The following is an 18,295-nucleotide window of genomic DNA, read 5'->3' on the forward strand; positions in this document are numbered from 1 at the left end:
CTTCTCCCAAGAAAATTATTCAGGGTTAGGAAATTCTGGATCAGCAACTGAGTGTGGGTCGTGTATGATCCTTGGTCTGATTTCCAACCACTGTTAACACTGTTTCTTCTCCAGACTTGGATGTGCTTCTTGGGCACAGGAGGTTCTGGGCTGCCGCTGATTGTTGGTCACAGACTAGAATGTTTTCCGTGGATCCTCTGGATGATTTAATCATTTAGATTTCTGATTTCCCCCCAATGCTCTATGCTGCAGGGCCCCCATTTCCTCTCATGGAAGAGAGCAAACATACAGCATCTCTGCATGGGTCTTCCTTGAGTTGACGAGGCTTGGCTTTTAGAGCACCGCGCCACTGACACCCTCCAATGTGAGCAAGGGGTCTCTTTATGAAGGGTCTCCTTGATCTCACTCCCCTGCAGCCCCTCAGCCCTGGTTATGCTGTGCATACAGGCACCCGATTGGTAGAAACCAAGAAAGCAGATGGCGCAGCTAACAATGGAGGACTTGTTTGTAATTGCTGATGAGGACTGGGTTGCCCCTCTCCTGTGCGTCCCCAGACGCAGCCTGGTGTGGTGTGCTGGTCCACAAAGAATGTCTCAGTAACTGCCAATCCATAGTTGAGTTAAGGAGATGCAAAGACAGAGACAGTTGGGGCTGCCTTGATTATTCCATGGGGCTCAAATGTCACTTGCCCTTGACACATGGCAGTGCTCCCAAAGGGTGGAGTTCCAGTCATGGAGCAGAGAAGTAAGCTGTCAGCTTCCTGATACATCCCTGGGATATGCACAGGGCACTGACCAACCTGGGCAGTGTGGAGGGCACCTGGAGGGGGCTGTGCTTGGAATGGGGGATGGGAAGGGGCCAGGAGGGACCTGGTGCCTGAGGGGACAAGGGAGAGACAAAAACCTACCTGTCCCACCTTGTGTCAAATGGGCAGCAGATACGTGCCAGGCACTGTCTTAGGCTCTGGGTTACAGTGGTGACCAAAGCAGATGAAACTGCTGCCTCTGGAGGCTCTGGGAGAGGAGTTACAGCCTGCGTAACGAGGGGATATCACCTCTTGGGGTGGCAAAATAGCCTGCTCTTTAATATACGCAGCACAGGTTTAAGTCCTGTAAGTAAACAGATACACTGTGTTTCTGTGCTGTTTCAGGGGAGGGGACAAATTGGGAAACCAAAATGCCTCAGAAGTCCCCCGGGGGGGGTGATAATAGATAAAAGGTCGTGACAGCTGGATGCAGTGGCTCATGTCTGTAATCCCAGCACTCTGGGAAGCCAAAGCAGGCAGATCACCTGAGGTCAGGAGTTCAAGACCAGCCTGGCCACCATGGTGAAACCCTATCTCTACTAAAAATGCAAAAAAATTAGCAGAGTGTTGTGGTAGGCACCTGTCATCTCAGATACTTGGGAGGCTGAAGCAGGGGAATCAAACTCGGGAGGCGGAGGTTCAGTGAGCTGAGATCATGCCGTCGCACTCCAGCCTGGGCAACAAGCGAAACTTCGTCTCAAAAAACAAAAAAGCTGTGACACTGGGTCATAGGGTTAACGTGCATCTTAACTTCAAAGTCGTTTTTACCTATTTGTGGTGCTGGGAATCGAAGCCAGCCCCACTCATATCTAAGAGCAGTTAAGAGAGACTCCTCAGGGACAGCCCTTAACAGTTTAACCCAGACACTGAGAGGCCAAACTGTGGCCAATTGGCAGCTCAGACACAGAGTTTGAGCTGGGGAAATCCAGAAGTCACTTCTGAAGAAAGATGTCTTGCTTCTTCGCCTTGTGTGACTTCTCTGATACTCTGGGTATCAACAGGGCTTTAAAGCAGCACAGGAAACAAGAGGCTGGCTGGAGATGTGCTGTGTTCTATGTGGCTCTGCCTAGCAGAGGCGTGCCCGGAATGGTGGGCCTTTCTATGGCATGCTTTTTCCAACTGTACTCACCGGGACTGCAAGAGAGCAAGGCTGCGAACCAAGCTTCTTGCCTCTGAGGAAAGGCTGCCCTCCAGGACCGCCACCTGGGATGACGCTGGGCAGGGTCAGACAAGAAACGCGGCTGCCTGTCCCTGGATCCTGGTTACTGAACAGTCAGTGTGCAGAATGATTAACTGGTTCAAGATAATTAGGAAAGAGAATGATTTTGAGAGCTGGCAGGGATGAGGGAGAGAAACAGTGGACCAGGGTTCCAGCTTTAGGCAAGTGCTAAATATCCTACCAGCAGGAAGGCGGACAGAGTGGGGGATCAGAGAGCTGTCTGGGCTATTCAGGCCCCTTGGAATGGCTCTGAGGAAGGGAACAGGTGCAGGCATGGATGGGGTAAGCCCACACACTCAACACTGGCAACCCAAGGCCAGTGGGAATTAGCCAGCCTAATTAACATCTCCAAATGGCTCAAGGATGGCTTCCAGTATTTCCAATCCAGCAGCAGTTGCTGTGTCCTGGTCCCGGCTCTAACTCCTGGTTTGGCTTCATCTTTCTGGTTGTTGGTCTTGCCCATCAACATTGGTTCAGAAGCTGAAAGCTGGGACAGCTGGACTGGCAGGAAGGGAGGGAGGAAGGGAAAGTGCGTGGCATGTGTGCCTGTATGCACGCTGCTCCCGTGCTGGGGCTAAGTGAGCAGGTGGATCATCGGTAAAAAAAAAAAAAATTCCTGGCATTTTTTCTTTCTCTTCATGACTATAATGTCCTCGTATGAATCTATGACTAAATTAAACTAAATTATACATTTAGAATTTATAGCTTGGTGCCAACTTGTTGTTAGGCCATCATTAAGAAAGGTTTCCAGACCCTCTCGCTCTCACAGAACATAAATACCAAGATTTCCGTTGCATCTTAGCCATGGGAAGGCTCTGTACTTTACCAGACTGAATTCACGTGCGCAAATGGCCACACAGGACCCAAACATTCAAGGCAGAAAAATTCACAGTGGCCAAAAGTAGAAACAGCTCAAATGTCCATCAACTGATGAACAGACCAACAAAATGTATTCTATCGGTACGGTGGAATATTTGGCAATAAAAATAAATGGAATGGGCTACACATGGAGGCACCCTGAGAATATACTAAGAGAAAGACGTCAGCCACCAAAGAGCACATATGGGATGGTTTTATTTATATCGAATGGGCAGTCCATAGACACAAAAGTAGATTCGTGGTTGTTCAGGGTTGAGGAGTGGGTGGGGAGAAGGGGGATTGACTATTGGCAGGCTGTTTAAAGAGGGGAGGAAAATGTTATAGAATTTGATTGTGGTAATGGTTGCTCAAAATTATGAATAGACCAAAAACATCGACTTGTATACTTCATACGGCTGAACTGCAGGATATGTGAATCAGATCTCAATAAGCTGTTTTTTAAAATGGCAAAATAGAATAGAAGGTGGTCTGGGTGGCACTACTGCTCTCATGATTTCAAAAGTGACACAACAGAAATGGCTCCAAGATTTCAGGGAAAAAGTTCCCTGGAGGCACCCAGGCTTCCCTGGTTGTCTCCCAAGTTTATCCTAACTTGAATTGACCTGTCTTAAAACACCTGGGGATTGACTGGGGAGGTGACGTAGGATTATCGTGTGATTTGTCCCAAGACACACTGGGAGTGCGTGCCCCACTCAGAACTACTTTTTAAAAATTTCCCTAATGATCCACAGCTCCAGAAAATGTGGCAGCTCAGTCTATGGTGATTGTGAGAGGACAGTGAGTTCTAGGCATTTGTCTGAGCTGCCTGAGCAAACACTGCAGAAACAATGGAAGTGCCTGCTAGTTTTACTGATAAAAACCGTCTTGTCCTCAGAAAGCAATTCTGGCGCATAATTAAGATACTTTCTATATGTGAATTATTTGCAGTGCTCCATTTGAATTGTAAAGTAGGCAACCCTTTAGTTAAATTTCTCAGTTATCTGTGCCAAAGTGGGTGGGTGTACCTTTGCCACTGTACAAATAGTACAGGACATACATTCTAGAAAACAGTCCTTTCTGCCGTTGGGGAGGAATGTTTTGCCATTGCTGCTGAAGAAGGGCTCTTCCCCTCCACTGGGTTGTTCATTCCTGTGGGTGGGTCCCCACAGCAGGCAGGGAGAGGCAGGGGCTGGAGGGTGGAGCAATGAGTCCTGTCTGAGAACAGAGAGGCCTAGCTGCTCAAGTCCTGATCTGGACATGACCAGTGACCTGGTGGCAGAAAAACCAGCCTGCCTCCATTCCTCCACTGTCAGAGAGAGACATCTTGCCTGATGGAAGGGGGACCCTGGGGAAAGCGTGCAGTAAATTGCAAATCTCTACACATACATAAAGAATGGTTGCAGTTCACAGAGAGTCCTGGAGACCACTTTTGTAACAGGGAACCAATGCCAGGGAGCCTCAGCCTCCCATCTGTGCCCTTCTGCATCACTGAGGCGTTTAAAGTCTCTTGAAGTCACTTTCTGTGTAGTGGGAATGGCCATATGCACGATTCTTCATACACATCTGTGCTCATGACCACCGGACCTCACAGGGGTCTGCAGGGCCTTGAAGGCAGGGTGGGACATGTGGCCGAGCTCCATGTTCTTCCTGTCTGGGCAATCCAGGATAGGGGCTGTGTTCTGTGGTGCTGGGGTGAGGGGGCATCACTGAAGGCCCCTCTAGTGTCCCCAGGGAATGTTCAGGCAGAACACCTCTTATGGTCTTGTATGAGCATAACATCCATTCATTCACCAGACACAGATGGCATGCCTGCTGCGTGCCCGGAGATGGGAATACATGGCGAATAAAAGGTCATGGAAGTCGTCCCCCACCCCCACAGCACACCCTACCCACTGAGGCCAGACTGACTTTTGTAGAAGAGTCATTTCACAGCACTCTGCTGCTTCACAGCCTTTGCGTGCTGCCCACCTCACCAGAGCAAGAGCCAAGGTCTCGCCCTCTGACTGCAAGGCCACTCTGGCCTTCCTGTTCCTCCTGCCCACTCCTGGCTAGCTCAGCTTTAACCAGGCTGGGCTCCTTGTCGGGAAAGCCCCTGCCTCAGGCCCCTTCACCTGCTCCTTTCTGACCCTCCCTCCTTGTCAGGGAGGCCTGCTCTGATCCTCTGTTGTCAAGTGCATGCCCACCCCAGGTGTGTTGGGTTTTCTCAGTGGCACTTCTGAGACCCTTTTCCTATTGTCTTCTCTCCTCCGCACGCATCAGCTGCTGACGGCAGACACTACTGTCTCCTGTCCTGTCTGGAAGGGGGGCTCTGGTGAAGGGAGGGCTGCTGTCCATCTTGCCCATCTCTGCATCTGGCATATTTGGTGTTCAGTAAGCATTTATGGGATGAATATCTGAAAACCAACATTCGTGGGCTTTATGAGATGCTCTGAGGAGTGAAGCTGCATTTCCCATCTATTTAAATTGTAGCAAAGGTGTGTGCCTGTGTCCCCAGGTCTCGAATGGACCTGGGTTTTAATATTTCAATTTGGCCTCTAGCAAGTTGCTAGCTTTGGGTAACTGGGAGAAAGAGTGGAGTCGGCCTCACGGGCTGCAGATTCCCTCTGTTGGCCTCCTTCTTCCTTCTCTGTGGTGATCCCTTTCTCCTCTGGGACTCTCACGTGTGATGCTGTTGGGTCAGCGATTGTCACCCTGGTCTGGAGCGCCTGGCCTCACGAAGCTGCATGCTCAGATGTCACCTGGAGGCTGTGGTGTTAACTGGAGTTGCGCCGTTTCTCCGGCTGCTTCTCTGTACCCTTGGGATGTGGCTAGGGAGCAGGGCTTCCCTAATGACTGCGTACAGGCTCTGGGGTGCATGCTGACTGCAGGGTCTGCCCGAACACATTCAGCAGCAATGGCAAGGCAAGGTGTACGTGCCTTCTGTTTTGCCTGAGATGGGGGGTATGGGGGAGTGGAACCTTCCCAAGCCAGACCCGTGATTGCTTTTCCTTATCCGCAGGCAATCCCACAGATCACACAGTTCCACACAGGAGAAGACGGACGCTGGGATGGTGGAGGTCACAGCTGAGTGCTGTGGGGAAGGCAAGAGGAGCCTCTGCGTGGGGCACAGGTAGGTGGAACGTGTCCTCCGTGCATCTGGATTTTATTGTCTCATATTCTCAAAGTGGTCACAAAATAGGGTTTCCCTAGTCTTTCTTGACATTTGCCACCATGATGCTACTAGGTTTCTTATGTGCCGAGAAGTGAATTTGGCCACATCAGTGCTGTAAATGCAAAGTTATTGACTTCAAAATGGACGGGCATGTTTCCCATTGTTGAGGGATTTGATTCCTCCAGCCATTTGAGGGCCTTTACAGGCTAATGGGTAAAAAGGTACCGGCTTTTCTCTATAAAGAGAAAATCGTGCTAGTCACAGGTCTAGCTCCTGTTACCATCCTGTATCTTTCTGGAAAAGGAGATTATGAAATACTGTCTTCTTTCTGTCAGAAGACTTAACTGTAAGAGAGGTTCCATTTGGCCTCTGCTTGGTTTGGTTGTTGCTAAAGAGGAATTTAAGCAAAACCGCTGAGCCTTCTAGGAGGCCCCTCTGCGGCTGAGGTTGTGCACACGCCACCTGCTGAGCCAGGAGGACTGGAGGGCCACAGTCACAGTCCGCAAGGAATATGAACCCGGGGTGTTGGGAGCTCCAGGTTCTTCTGAAACAAATTTTCACGGTTATTTCGAATGAACTTTCATTAAGAGTCATTTCCAAAAACTGTCTCCGAGAAAAATTCCTGGTACCTGCCAGCCATCTCTTGGCAACTACTAATGCGTTCCCTGAGCTGTAATTAGCAGTCAGGCAGGAGGAAGATGCCACCTGCACTTAAACCCCTGTAAGCCACCTGCACTGAAACCCCTGTAAGGACTGCGAACCCAGAACCTCACGCAGCATTTCACAGAAAAAGCTGCACATTCAGAATTCTGCCAGGGGAACAGATTCAGTGCACGGTCAACACTTCTGAGTGAACGACCTCAGCCCACTTCTTATTCTGAGAACCTATGAATATTCCCCAGCACCAGCCCCGGGGCTGTCAGGAGTTGTCACTGTCCCCACAGTGGCTCTGAAACATGTGGTTTCTTCCTCTCTGCTTTTCTCAATTTACTATCCTCTATCTTATGCTTCTTGTCCATGGGCTTTCCAGTCTCAGACCTTAGGCAATGTGAGAAGGTTCCAATCCAGCCGGCAGGATGCTTAGCAGAATATCTAATACACAAGAGGTACGTTTTCATTCTCCTCAGAGTCACAAGGCAAATGGCATGGCCCATCTCAGGGAAATCTCAGGCTGGCTGGCTTTTTGACATATAGTTATAGTATGGAGCAAACTTATCTGGGCTTATTAATAAATAGCCGTTTTTGTGACTCATGAGTGTCTTTTTGTGACTCATGACTCTGCTTTTTTCCAATAAGACTTCAAGCTTCACAAGGGAAGGAGAGACACAGGCCTGCATGAGGTTCCCACAGCCTTATTTCGTATTGCCTGAAGTGACCTGCACAGTCCTGCTCAGGGCGAGGAGAGCCACGTCAGAGATGGTAACATCCGACAGGTAGCAGCAACGCTCTTCTAGCCAAGCAAATGAGAAGAATGCTTGTCTCCTCTCTTTCCTTCCCCTTCCAGAGCTGACACCGAGGATGGTAAAAAGTTTTAAAAGAACAAAGGGATGGAGAAGCACGAAGCCTAAAATGGTGCTAAGCAGGGCGATCAATAATTCCCTTCAAAACCCTCGAGACCATCTATGAAAGCACCTTGAATCAAGTTTCAGTTAGTTGGTCTGTGGATTTGCCGGCTCTTGGCTTCCCCTGCCTCTCTCCACAACGGGTTCTGATCAGATTGCTTGTCAGTGGCCCACTTTCACTAAGAGACTGGGAAGGAGGGGACAGATGAAACATAATTACATATGTTTGCTCTGCATTCTGCATCAGGCCCACACATCTGTGGTCTAGAGACACACCTGTGCTGCTTAAAGCAACAGTCTGATTCCTTTCTGCCCTCCTTTCTATTCAATCCTGTTCCACGTAGGAAAGAGATCCCATGCACCATTCTCTAAGGAATTCACAGTCCATTATGGATAGAATACATACACACACAGGATAAAGGCTTACATATGCTAGGGAAAATCAAGATATACATAATCACAAGTTAGATGGCACTAAAATGAAGACCTAAATATTACAGAGATGATTTAGGGCAGTGGTTCTCAGTCCTGCTTGCATATTAAAACACCCTGAGTTTTTTTTTTTTTTTTTTTTAAATTCCATGCTCGGGCCACACTCAGACCAATAAATCCAAATCTAGTGGAAGGACTCAAGTATGGGTATCTTTACAGCTTCACAGGTGATTCCAATATGCAGCCAGAGCTGAGCACCACTGGGTCTTGGTGATGGAATTATAGCTGGTAAAAAAGCTTTCTATCAATGTGGTCCCATCTTTCCAAGAAGAATACATCGTAAATGGAAAAAAATCCAAGCAAAAGTGGTCAGAATTGAGCCAGTTATGAGTGAGGGAAAACTTGGGCTGCATCCAGAAGGGATTATGGGGGTGGAAGAAACATCTGTGCAAGGCTGTTGTCTATAGGACGTGCGGCAACACTGTAGCCAGCTACAGCCAAGTGTGCTGAGTGGGATGGCTGAGCTACTGAATAGACGGTGATATAAGATGACTTGTATTTAACGAAAACTTCTGGGTTGGGTGCAGTGGCTCACACCTATAATCCTAGCACTCTGGGAGGCTTGAGCCCAGGAGTTCAAGACCAGCCTTGCGCAACATGGCCAATCCCTGTCTCTATAAGAAATACAAAAATTAGCTGGATGTGGTGGCTCATGCCTGTAGTCCCAGCTACTCAGGAGGCTGAGGCTAGAGGATAGCTTGAGCTTGGGAGGTGGAGGATGCAGTGAGCTGTGATCACACCACTGCAATCCAGGCCTGGGTGACAGAGTGAGATCCTGTTTCAAAAAAGGGAAAACTTCTGGATTATGTGAATAGAGTAAAATTTGATTCTGGCCTTTAGTATTAATAAAGAGCTGGTAGCTATGGCTCTGCTTATGGGATTATTGCTACAGGGTGGGCACAGGGCTGGCATTTCCATCTGGAATGGGAGGTGAAGGCTGGGTTGGCCCTGATTCCAACTTGCCCATGACCTTTGGTGGTCCCTTCATGAGTTGGTCTTCTGCTTGCTCAAAATTAATATAATGGGGTTAGACATGACCTTTTCTGAAGTCCCTTCTAGTTCAACATTCTATGATGTCCTTTGTTGGCTTCAGCAAAGTTATGGGGAAGCTGAACACATACAATTCAAAAGAAGTGCTATTAATTAAAACCGTATTAAGACCACTTTAACAGGGAGAGAAAGAATACGAATGAATCTGTCACATGACTATGCTTTCAATGAGCGGGGAAACTCTTTTTGGGGGTTTAGGGTAGGATTTACTTGTGTTGTTTCTAGGAGTTAACTTGATTATTAACTGCCCAGTGAAAGAGCCAAGGAAGATGACCTGTCAGGACTGCATGCAGAATGACAAGCCTGCATATGGTGTGGCGGTCTTAGCAAGCAAAAGCTGGCTGCAGCCATACCCCTTTGGGCAAAGGCTGGTGAGTTCTAAGAGGAGTTTATGTAGTGTCTACAGTGCAGATTTGCTTTGGGGTGAATGTGTAACATAAGCGCCTCCGTCTGCAGTTTTAGGAGAAGATTTTATTGGCCACCAAAATGACTCAGTGACACCAGGCATAGTCTTCTGGTAAAGGTTCTGCAAACTTAACACAATGACTGTGTTGTAGAAGAAAAACTACAGAAGTATTTTTCATTAGGTAAGTGGCATAATAAGCCTTTCCACAAGGACGTCCATGCAATTGTGTAAAAGATGAAAGTTTGCTGTTTTGTGCAATAGCAGGAATGGCAGTGGCATCCTAAGACCGACTCAGACTAATCTGGTTTAAGCTCCAAATATGACCTACATTGAAACTGGCAGACTCTGGTGAAGCATAGTGAGGAATTTTCTCTCACTTGTTCTAAATCCTGGAGCCTTTACAATCTAGCCTATCATGAAGGAGGAAGTATTCTGACCATATCTTGGAGAAATTAAACGCTATGTTTATGCAGGGCTAACAAATAAAGATCTGTGCTCCCTCTGCTGGCTCTCTATAGCAATATTGAAGGAGAAAGGAATCATACATAGGGTTGGCATCTTCAGCAAACACCAGTCAGTTTGGGTATTTTGAGAAGAACCACTCATTTAACTTGGTTTTGAACATTCTTTGGGAAAAACCCATCTTTATCAACTTCTGACCAAGGCACTTGGAAATTCTTAAAATTAGATATTAAATAAGACATACCTGTAGCCCTTGGCTACCAGATTGCTAGCTGTGACTGTACTAGTGATTTGGGGATTGATTTATCAACAAACACAAGTGGATTCCTCCAAGATTTTAAGACCCAGACACAATCTTTAAGGCAGTTCTGAAAAAAAAAAAAATCTCAGGCCCAATATAAAGTTTCTTTTTTCTCTTTTATAAGAGCAACTTCTAAAAAGTAAAGATTCACACTATTTATATCTTTTTCGATAATGTCAAACACTAGACTTGATTTTCCAAATCATTAGCATGCAGAAGAATGACCTCATGGTGAACAGATGCACTTGGCTGTGAGCTGCAGTGATTACATCAGTCCCTCCCAGCAGTGGAGGGTGCCCATTCCAGTTAACCCTTTCCTGGCCTCTCTGCTGCTCCCAGCAGTGGAGGGTGACCATTCCAGTTAACCCTTTCCCGGCCTCTCTGCTGGTCCCTCTTTCTTAGGGATATGATTGAAAACACAAATTTAGTCTCCCACACCAATATGTGTGTGTGTGTGTGTGTGTATGTGAGAGAGAAATGTATATGTGCATATATGTGTATATAAATGTATTTATGCAGGAAACATATATGTTAATTGCATCCAATATTTTAATAGTGGCTACCTTTTAGATTATTTAGATTATTTATTTCTGGTCAAAAAAGGAAGGTAAACTATAGGGCTAAGTAAAAAAGTAGTTGAAATATCTATTACATGTCAGGTGTTATCAAGACAAGTAACGGATGGAATAGATACAAGGTAGACAACGGTTTTTAAAAATGTTTTCTGATTAGGCAAATAGATTTTGTTTTGAAAGCTCTTTGAAAAAAGCTGAGCACTCATATTAGCCGCTACACCACCAAGTGTGGTTGAGGGTGCATCCTGAATGGAACCCTGTTTACCTGGCCAAACCGCCCTCCAGGGCTCGTTGGGTGGATGGGTAACAGCACCTGAACCCGGAGAGTCAGAGGCAAAGGGCATTTTCCAACAGTGGAACCTTCGGGCACAGGCCACTCCCACTGAGCACATCTCCCACTTAGACCTCAGACTTAAAGGCTTTCCCTCTAGAAGTGGGGGCTACATGCTGCTTTCTAGCTTGCTGCTACCAAGACAGTGTGGAATGAATGCAGTGTTCAGGTGACGCTCCCTCTTCATTAATAATAAAGCCCCTTGTGGTGAGGATACAAAGAAAACCTAGGAGCTCCTAATTCCTCAGATTGTGCATATGCATGTGAGTCCAAGCCCAAGGCCCTGCTTTGATGACACTGAGGGCCAGAGATGAGGTCTGATTGGGTCCTAAGTGCACTGTGGGAGCTTAAGCCGCTCAGGGTCAATTTTTCCAGTTGGCTTGTTGCTTGGAAGAACAGACTTCACCTCAATTTCTTAGTTTAAGCTGGCTGGCTCATCTGGGTTTGACTGTACTTGCCCCAAGAACATAACAGTGTAAACAAATGAAAAATGTTTTCATCTTTAGAAGTAGTAACAGATAGGGGACAGGGATTCCTCAAAAGCGAAGCCAGTATGTAAATCAGAAGATGCTTCTGAAAACGTGCTTGTCTCTGGTGCTGAAATGCTCCGTCCTCACTGCACTGCCCCACATTTCAGTTCAAATCAAGTTTATATCTAGTTCCTTCCTACTCAGCGTTATGAGCTGATATGCAAAGAATTAAAACAGAACATTATGCCCAGACTTAAAAATCACACTTAAAGATAAGTATGATAGATGTCTAAAATATTTCCCACTCAACACTGAATATCTTAAACCATGAACACTATGAAATGTAATACTGATGTTAATAATTTGAAAAGCAGAGGCAGTAGCACTTGTCTTGATATTCCATGTTTGGTTTCACGTTCCTTTTATAAAAGTTCCAATGCCCACCCTCACATGCTGTCAGAATCTTTACTCTGCTAAGTAGTTTTCAAAAATATGACTTTCCGGAAGAAGCCTATGAACAATTCTCTCCAGGCAGAGTTCTTAAAAATTCAAATTACTCCTAGAATCTCACTCAACTCATCTCAATTGGTTTAAGTAATTATGGACTTTTGGAAAAGATCAAATTAGTTTACACAGAGGCTAAAATATAGATAGAAAAAAAGTCCATCGTTATTCATTTTGATAACATCTTAATAATCTTAAGAATGCAACAGTTGAGTTAAGGAATTTAAATACCTAGCTATTGTTTACTTTTTTAATTTTAAGAAATAAAAAGCTTTCTCAAGAGCTAAAAGAAAAACAAACCAACCGGCACTGAAAAATCAAGTCCTTATGAAGACGGGAATAATCTCATGAGGGTGGGAAAAAACTGAATGAGATCTTTTTAAAATTAGCTTTGCTACAGATCCCTCATAGTCTTTCACTGAAAAATTAGAAACAATTTAAAATCTCTAGGCAGGCTGAGTATGAAATCTTCATTTCCCTTGAAACGGATTTTTTTTTTTGTCTTAGATAGAATGTTGGCAGAGTGTATAAAAGAATTCAATTCACAGCTGTTCCACTTTTTTAATGTAAGAAACATTAATCAAAGCTTTAAGTTATAAGCTTTTCTCATGTTGCTTAGTATTCCAGTTCGACAAAGATCAATAGAGGCCATCCCAGTGTTCCTTGACGCCTCACCAGGAAGCAGAGGCGTGATTATGCAAATCGCGCGGCTCCCGCACCTCTGCCAGCCTGCTTATCTCCCAAGCCTTCTGCCTGCTGCTCCTGGCTCCCTGCGCAAGTGCGTGCCTCTCCCTCTTATCTCCCAACAAAGCTCCGAGAGGCAAGGATTGAGGCCAGCGATGTTAAACAATGATGCATGGCTGATTTTATTTGTAAGTGATTTATTTCACTGGATTTAATTTTTTTCACTTTGTGTGTAAGATATTTGTTAACAAGTCAGAATAGGAGAAGTAAGGCAGTGTTCAGAGACAATTGACGCAGGTTAGAAATCTATTAAGCACTCTAACAGTTGCATCTAAAGCAGTGGAAGATGAAGGAAGCTTCTCACTGAGAATTTCAACATGCATTGGCTAAATATCCCATTTGCTCTCTGAAAGGCAATTATTCTGTAATTATATGCAGAAATGTACAAGTAATAATTCTATTATTTGAAAAAATTCACGGTAATCATATAATCTGTTTAAGTGGCAGTACATGTATTTTTTCCCCCCAAACTGAAAATATGAAAAGAACAAAAACCTAAAAACAGGAAATCCATGGAAACTTTTGCAATTTTCCATTAGCCCTAATAAATAAAAATTATTGTAAGCTAGTTTCTAAACGGGTTCCACACCAGGTGTTGCTCCAGTCGGCGGCTTGTCCACATGACACAGATCACTCCAGAGAGACACATGCACACTGCACTGCTGTAATGATGGACCCCAGGACACTGTCCTTCCATGTCTCCTGCATTAATCCCTGACCCTCATATCTCAGCAGCATAATCCCCATTTAGCATTAGTAGCAACGGCTTCCACTGTGAGGAACTCTTTTTTGATAAGTAAGCACTGATTTGGGCATCGCTTTTAAACAACATATTCCCAGCTCAGCAAGAAACCCACACTCCTGAATGAACCGGAGCACATTACTGAGAAAAAGTTCATTAACCTTGCTAGATTTGAAGGTTAACAGGATAGCTGAAGAAAGGAACTGAGTGAACAGCTCGAATACAAAACAAATTAAAATGAATGTCATCATTCCTTTTGATATTCATTAGTTGATTCAGAGGGAGAATGCTCTTCTTAAATTTGCAAGCATTTATCTGTGAAAAACAGGTGTACATCTGCTGCTCGAATGCATCTTAAGCGCGTGAGAGAAGAATAATGTAGACACTCACCCGTTCCGCTGAGGGAGTAGCTGGGAGAGGGAGAAAAGACTTGGGCTGCGAAATCCTCGAATGTCATTACTTCGCGGTGGTTCTGAATTATTGCTTCGAGATACAGAGCTCGCTCTTCATAGCTGCGGTAATTGGTTAAGGAAACAAGCGCACGGGCAAAGTGGCAATGCAGAGCAGTGACAGAATTCACTTCTACTACCGTTGTGCAATTTTTACTTTTCTGTGTAAAAAAAAGTATCTTGCAGGTTCTTTATCATCTTGCAGAAAAGTAAATATTAGTCACAATTAACAATAAAATTCTGGTTTTGAGACCTAAGTTTCTCTTAGACTTTAACTGCATTCAATACTAGTATCACTAAACAACATGTAAGCCAATAGTTGCGGAATAACATCATAAGATCACTAGGGTTGAATTAAACAAAAACAGGAGACACTGATTGCAATAACATCTCTTTCCACTGACAAATAAGGGACCTTTTACGTCCTATTTCAATGGATGAAACATTCTTAGCCTACTGACGTGAGTGGACACTTCAAGCAACTTGGTGATATGAGAGTGCCGACACTTCTTAAAAATAAGAAGATGTAAGTTACTGGGAAGAGAGAAGGCTAGGAAGATACACTCTGAGGGGGCATCTGAGCCTCTAACCAAGACAAGCTGTGAACATTGGAAAATAAGAACTACTATGTGAGAGAATCTAGCAAGAGTGCACAGTGCAATTTAAAAAAAAGACTACTGTCTTTTAATTAAAACTGCAGTCTGGAACACACAGCATTCAAATGTGTAATCAAAAACCAGTCACCAATAAAACCTACAAGCGTAACACGCTGAAGCAACTTTCCAGCTGTCTTAATAGGACCCCTGCGTGTGGCAGGCTTTCACAGGGCAGAAAGCAAATCTTCCCCTTTTGTGTGTGGCTTCTGTTTCCTCAGAAGGTGAATCATGCACTTCCAATAACAGGGTAACGTCGGAACAATCCGACAATGGATGGAGGCACTGCACGTACAACGTTATGAATTAACACTTGGGGAAGTCCGCATGACGTCTCATTTTCCCCTTCCTCATTATCAATGCAAAAATTAAAAGACATGTTTCAGTCACTTTGAAAATCATGCTAATTCTCCAGGAACACAGGGAATGTGGATCACCATCAGTTTATTATTTGCAACTCCAGAAGAGGAAAAGGAACTAGCATTTCTCACTACATTTTAAAACTATCTTTTCAAATGGCCTCTTTAAAAACAAAGGTTGGTGACAATTATGCCCTTCCAATCAGCTTTCAATACAGCAAATGTTTTTAAATGGGCAAATACTTTTCGGCTTTCTTATGGCAAAGTACGCACACTGATCTCTAAATGCCGGCTCTTCCTCTCCCTACTCCTTCGGTTATATTTGGAGTTACATTTTCATACCATGAGGAGACCAGGGGCATTCTAGGGCTGTGCTATCCCATACAGTAGCCACACGCCACACATGGCTATCTCATTTTAAATTTGAATTAACTAAAATCAAAAGCTAAAATTCAGTTGCTTTGCCTCATTTGCTGTATTTTAAGCACTCAATAGCCGCACGTGACTAGGGGTTCTATACTGGATTGCACAGATACAGGACATGCCTGTCACCGTGGAAAGCATTACCGGACAGTGTGCTGCCAGAATTTCTCTTAAGCTTGTTCTATGCAACCTCAAGCAAGGAAAATGAGTTTGAAGATTTCCAAAGTGGCCCCTCTAATGATATATGATCTTTTATATAGATGGGCACAACCGCCCAAGGGCTGGGCAGCATGAGCCTGAACTGGCTTCTCAACTGTGGGCTGAACTCCTGGTGACTCGCCTTAATGAACAGGCTGCCAAACTTCCTCAGCGAGAGGCGCCTGCTCAGGCCCAATTCTAGAGGGACCCACTAATGCCATTCACGTCTCATTATGAACACACTTATTCTGCACAGCACTTGGCTGTCGCCACGGCTCGGCCCTCCGTGCATGGCCCCAGCAAGCCGCTGGTCCGGGGAACAGCAGGACGTTAGGTCTGAGTGGCCGTCTGGCGAACAGGCACTCTGACACTAAGCTGGCACGTGCTGGCCCAGCAGGGGCTGAGCGAGGCGTGACAAATTACTCAAAGAGCTGAGCTAAACTTATGGCTGACAACCACCTGAGCCTTCGGACCGCCGTGGCCCACTGTCAACGCTCAATTCATGGCTCCCCCTTTCAGGCGGTCGTCTGCTTGTGGGCCTGGGTTAGAGCAGGCACGTCCCTCTAAAGACCTGTCATGCTCTGCCTAGCATCGTCCTGCTGTTTCCTGAAAGGCCCCACTGCGTCCGACACATCCACATACAGTGCTTGGGACAATGGTGAACAAAAAAGAAATGCGTGTGCATTTTGCTAACTACCCTACGGAAGCCACGTATCTGGAAAGAGGCTTGCTATGTTAATCAAGCTCATGATCAAACCTACAAAGGGACGTTTTGCATAATACCATACGAACTGACCCCAGACGGCGGCCCACCATCCCAATCCTGGATGGCACTATCCAATTGTCATAAGCTTGTTCTTGTCAAGGCTGAGAGGTCTGGGCTCCTTAGAGAAAGTCCACCGCTATATTTAGAGGAATAATAATGAAGTTGTGAGATTCTCTGATTCAATGAATATTTATGGTCCGACTCCTAAATTAGGGCAGTATGGGAGACAGAGAAAATACAAAGGTGCTTCCAGAACTGGATCCTGGAGGAGGAAGTGTTTCCTTCACAGAAGGTTCCTGACCCTGCCATGCATGCCCCCGACTGTCACACACAGCCCACACTCTCCCGCCCACTAACTGGAGTGTTAACAGTGCTAAACTGGGTGCTGTCATTTAGACAAACATCCATTAGGGATTGGGGTGAGACCAGGAGATCGTCAAATACATTTTCACTCATGGCCCAAGCCAGGGCATGTAAACACCCTGACAAAGAGAAAACAAATATCCCCCTAGCTCTGGCAGCATTTAGAAACAGCCAAGAAGCTTATGGGTGCCAAAAATCATTTCTTTTATTAGCCATAAAAAACATAATCCTGGGATCTTAACTGAATTTAAATTGGTAGAACTGTTAGCAAGGGCAATTTGGAGCAGTATCATTACACTTTCTCACCTAATATCCTTAAGGTTTCAATGCTGGTTGCTTTTATAACCAAGGGCATTTATAGTGTAGACATCAAAGTGCTTGTAAGCTTTTCACGTGTAAGACATGTTAAAATGTGAAGTGAACGCTGAAATAATGCCTATCTGTGGACAGTCAAAGACCTTTCACTGAAAGAGGCACCAGGTCACAAATCTGATCCCTGTTTCAATGCTAGTCACGGCCCTTCTGTTCTCTTAAAAAGTCTACTGACAAACGTACAACTTTTAATTCTGTTCCGAATTACTATCTCATTAAAAGCCACACGCGGCAAAGTACTTTTTTAAAGAGCAATTTTCCCCTTGATTACTCACTTCAGGGAACATTCAAATTACTAACCAGAAACCCATCTTGGCTTCTGGATATTTCTGAGTTTCTTTAGCCACTCACTCTGTCCATATTTTCACATAAGAATTTTTATCAAGAATTTGGATTAGGAGCCAGGCCTGTAGTCCCAGCGACTCAGGAGCCTGAGGTGGGAGGATCGCTTGAGCCCAGGAGTTTTAGTCCAGCCTGGCAACATAGCAACATTCTGTCTCTAAAATAAAAAATGAAAAATTAATAATATTCCCCTACTTTACTAAAGAGGCTATATGTCTTTACTACTTACATTTTATCAAACATTTCCAAAAGAACTTATTGAGACTCTCAAGACATACCCTGCTGAATCTGCAGAGCTGTAAGAGTCTGAGAATCTGAACCTGTCCCCCAACTTAACTCTCATTATGATTTAATTTTTAGAAATGACAGCAGCAGCATGATAGGAAGGAGCTTGTATTTGGTGTAAGAAAGGCGGGTTTGAATCCCAGCTGCTCTTTCTCTGCCAGGTGTTGGTGTCCTGGTGTCCATTTTACACGTGAGACCGCGGAAGCAGGCTGCTCTGACTCCCAGCCTCAGTTGTCTTACCTGTAAAATGGGGACACCAATTCCTGTTCTTGGGACAGCTGGGAGAATTAAATAGAATCCTACATAGGAAGCATCTACCTGGGTTCCAGCACAAAAAGAAAGGCACAGTAAATCTGGATTGACTGCTCCCCACCTCTATCATGTGGCCTAGGCTTCTGTCGCAGAAAGAATGT

At 45.2% G+C, this 18,295-nt stretch overlaps 1 protein-coding gene across 10 annotated transcripts in view; it reads right to left on the reverse strand.

Moving 5' to 3' along the window:
• RALGAPA2 (Ral GTPase activating protein catalytic subunit alpha 2) overlaps positions 1 to 18,295 on the reverse strand; it is a 333,808-nt gene that overhangs the window by 8,144 nt on the left and 307,369 nt on the right. For 8 of the 10 annotated variants that reach the window (XM_032248229.1, XM_032248227.1, XM_032248225.1 and 5 more), the window contains one exon: positions 14,063 to 14,184. In XM_032248229.1, coding sequence (XP_032104120.1) covers positions 14,063 to 14,184 — 122 coding nt within the window. Of the gene's footprint in view, positions 1 to 1,473; positions 6,578 to 9,670; positions 13,277 to 14,062; positions 14,185 to 18,295 lie in introns of those variants that run through there. The other 2 variants (XM_032248226.1, XM_032248228.1) reach the window with 2 other exon arrangements.

The sequence above is a fragment of the Sapajus apella genome, unplaced genomic scaffold (assembly GCF_009761245.1).
Source record: "Sapajus apella isolate SASKATOON/1434 unplaced genomic scaffold, GSC_monkey_1.0 scaffold65, whole genome shotgun sequence".
NCBI lineage: Eukaryota > Metazoa > Chordata > Mammalia > Primates > Cebidae > Sapajus > Sapajus apella.